The sequence below is a fragment of the Protomyctophum bolini genome, assembly GCF_963924005.1.
Source record: "Protomyctophum bolini genome assembly, chromosome: 15".
In the NCBI taxonomy this organism is placed as follows: domain Eukaryota; kingdom Metazoa; phylum Chordata; class Actinopteri; order Myctophiformes; family Myctophidae; genus Protomyctophum; species Protomyctophum bolini.
In genome coordinates this window covers 7,782,756-7,786,545 of record NC_137876.1, presented here as the reverse complement: position 1 = coordinate 7,786,545, position 3,790 = coordinate 7,782,756, and the positions used below count along the sequence as shown (strand labels likewise).

Genomic DNA, 3,790 nt, shown 5'->3' with positions numbered 1-3,790 from the left:
GGCTACAGCCTACAGTCTACAACACACACCGTATTCTGCGTCAAGACTACCAGAAATTCTAATGAAAAGGGCAAGCTACATGGTCACAGTTTATATACACAGACATGTTTAACTGGTTTTACGCACAAACCTGTGCGTAAAACCTGCACAGTGACGATCGTGCAACCATTGACACTAAAAATCAACGTATCCCCCAGTCATCCCCCCCATCAGTGATTGTGGTTTTAAATGAGACGTGTTCAAATAACCTTTTCGATTTATTTTTTTATATAAAAAAGGTACAATTTACATTACTTTTATAAAAAGTTTCAGCATAATTAAGTACAGCAATACACTTCAGCAGAAATTTGAAATTCCTGCAACTATACAAGATAAAACTCCGATAAGAGTTCACAAATGTTTCATTTTGAGTTTGTTTTCTTTTTCCACTTTTTTTTTTTTTTACAACGTCCAGTCCTTCATGTGCCAACAATTCTGACAAGACAAAGACTAAACTTTTTACAGTAACTAACCAAGTTGTCTTCTATTCACGTTCCACCTCCGCAAAAAAAGCGAAGACTTCAACAAAACAAAATTGGGAGGAGGGGTTGGGGGGGGGGGGGGATCCTTGTGACAATAATCTCTTCTGTTTTTCTCCCACTGTCGGGAATATAGCGCCTTCCATTTCCAGAAAGGACCAAATAAAGTCTTAAGTTAAATAATGAGTGTCCAGAACAGAAAACACATCACATAAAGATTGTCCCATATAAGCAAAAGTCTCTCGATTAGTCTCTTGACTTTGAATGTCAGAAGGAGAACAAAAACAAAAAAAAAGAAATCCAGGCCCGGGTGGACAGAGGTGAGGGGAAAGTCCTGCTGCTCCCAGGTCTGTGTGTGTGTGTTTTGTTTCTTGACCAAACACCTGCAAAAGATTGAGAAAGAGAGGCGTGTTTAGAACATGCAACCAGGGCAGAGATCCGGACAGACTGGCGCCAGGGAGGAAGCCACAGTTTTAACATTTAAACCAAACACTCCGAAAAACCCGAGCGAAAACCCCTGCGCTCCAGATGTACGCGCACGGGCCGCACACTTTCTCACAAACTTAAAGCCTACAATCTGGAAAAGAATCAGCGTAATTGCCGCTCAGCTGGCGCCTACCCTCTTCTTGTACCAATTATGTGCAGACATCGAGTAGCAATCCAAACAGCGATTATTTTTTTTCTCCCTTTTTTTTTTACATTACAGATGCTCTTCGTTACAAGAGACACGAGGGTTATAATGGAGCTCCGATGACTCCTCTTATACACAGAATAACAGTCCGCCTATTATAATAAAACAAATAATCCTTGCCATTTTGATTTGCAACGCATTCCATGCTAAACATATTGGACCATTACATTGCACAGCCAATGTGTGACGACAGCACACCATTAGCGCTATGAACAAATGTCGGGTAATTCTATTGCATTCTGCTCCAGCAGACTGAGAGACAGGCTGGAGGGGACACAACGTCTACTTACCGCTTTAACGATGCAGAGTCCTGCTGTCATCTGTCATCAGCTCTGATGGCAACTCCGGGGACTGGAAACAAACAAGACAAATAAACCGAACGTTAATTCAAGCAAGCCTCCTCAAACGGAACGCACAGCCAGGGTTGTTTTTTTCTCTCCTTCCCAGCAGTGCTGTTGTGGTATAAAGACTAGTGTGCGAATGCGCTTTTTATACGAAACGTGAACGAGGAAAAAAACCCAAAACGGTATTATTTCCCTTTCAAATTAGATTCCCCAATCAAATTATCTCAGTTATCGGATCCTTTTACGCGCACACGCACGCGGGGCTGAGTCGAATAACCTTAGACGGTCTTGTATATAGGTGCGGAGGATCGATTTCCAGACGCTTTTGCCAATTAAAAGCAGCTCATTTAACTACGGCGTAATTACCTGTAACGACAAGATGCTGATGTCTGTGTTGAGGGTGGTCAGCGGGGTCCTGGACGGGGACCGCGGACTGTGCTGCTGGTGGAGGCTCGTTGTTATTGCGACATTGGAGTCCAGCGCGATCTGCAGGTCCAGAATGTAATCGATGACATGCTGCAAGATTTCCATCTTGCTCACGTTCTTGTTCTGCGGGATGCTGGGCACCAGCTCCTTCAGCTTGGAGTAGCAGTCGTTCATGTTGTACAGCAGACTGAGCGGGTCGTCCAACACGGGGGTCTTGCTCCGAGAGATTCCCAGAGTGTGATCGGACAGATTCACCGCGCTCGCTTTCCGGAAAGACCTCACGGGGCTTATTGCTTTCATCTCGTCGGTGATGTTGTTGTTTTTTTTTTAGTAGTAGTAGTAGTTTCTCACGGTTGGTTCTGTTGTGTCAAGTCAATGTCGCGCTTTCCTAGTTCCTAGTCGCAGACGGTTCGTTGAGCGTTCAGACTGAAATACCAAGCTGTCAGTGCTGTATATATAGCCAGCAGGCTGGCCTTTCGACGCAGGGCTTTCGTCCGCGCCGATTGGACGGTGGGGACGTGTCAATCGCCGCCGCTTTGCTTCGCCATTGGCCGCCGGTCCGTAACGCGACGTAGCGCCGCCCTTATCTTCCGCGTTGCCAGTGGCAACGCATGTTGGAGGCGGCACCGAGAGCGCGCTTCAGCTCCGGTGGGTAATTTGGAAAATTGAGCCTTACCTGTTTCTGATCAAGAAAATTAATGATTCTTAATTCGCACCAGACCAGGCAAACCTGGGTGTGCGTTTGCAAGAGACGGAATGTTCAAGTGGAAAACTAAGGGATTCATCTTTCCACTGGGCTAAACAGTAGTGATAAACACAACTTATTATGGGCTTTATATGCGTGCCACAATGATGCTCTGCGCGGCACCTCACGATTTGATCGATTGTATACATGTCGCAAACAAAATCTTAACGTTACATAAATGTATACGGGCGTATTTTGTGCCATTTCATTGCCGTCACGTTTCAACATGCATGCCACAGTGACCCATAGCATAATGGTTTAAATAATTTAAGTGGCCAGATGCACCTGGGGTTGTTTGAGTATAGGTAGAGTCGGTGTATTTCGTATAGATTTCCATTAAGCCGTTAAAAAATATTTTTTTAATTTCATGATCAACTCAAGTGCGTTATGTTTTGTGAGTAGCCTATAGGCTATATAGCTACACACAACTTCACTGTCCAAAAGGCTATCAAAGCCTGTGTGCGTGCGCCCGCGCGCAATGATCACATATAGGCGATTGACACTCATTTGAAATATGCTGCCTATCTATATGCAAGATTGTTTTAAGGTGTCAGAATGGGGTGCGGCTCAAATGTGACTTGTTAGTTCAACTCTGCAACCCTGATTGTGCACGTTTATGAGTGAAGCATGAGGCATCGATGACTGGCGGCCAGCAGGTAAGGAACAACTGCTGTGCATGTGTGAACTGACTTGGGAATGAATGAATGTCACCATAGATTAATCAAAGTCTGGCTTGAGGCGACATGCATCTCTCATGTCGTGACCAAGTCCACGAGAGATTAAATACCATTGACACCTTTAATGTTGCCAGAGCGAGCCATTTGTTTGTATAGATCAGTGGTTCTCAAAGTGGGGTCCTGCAGGGACCCCTACAGGGGTCCTTGAGGGGGTTCCAGAGTAACACATAGCATCAATATTAGTTTAACCACTTCGACCCTTATAAATAAAAAACGCCTGCGGTCTTCGGGGCTGTATATACCCTTCGGTTATCTGAAAATATATAGCCTTCTACAAGCTCACAATGCATGAATGACCTGTTATGAGCTTAGAGCAGCTATTAAAAAAA

The 3,790-nt window shown here is 44.7% G+C and overlaps 1 protein-coding gene across 1 annotated transcript; it reads right to left on the bottom strand.

Annotated features, from left to right (window-relative positions):
- Nucleotides 1-238: 238 nt before the first annotated feature.
- Nucleotides 239-2,402, bottom strand: id2a (inhibitor of DNA binding 2a). Its single transcript, XM_080783620.1, has 3 exons — nucleotides 1,920-2,402; nucleotides 1,500-1,560; nucleotides 239-901 (listed from the first exon to the last, which is right to left on the bottom strand). The coding sequence occupies exons 1-2, from the start codon at nucleotides 2,277-2,279 to the stop codon at nucleotides 1,504-1,506; spliced, it is 417 nt and encodes a 138-aa protein (XP_080639746.1). The 5' UTR covers nucleotides 2,280-2,402; the 3' UTR covers nucleotides 239-901; nucleotides 1,500-1,503.
- Nucleotides 2,403-3,790: the final 1,388 nt, after the last annotated feature.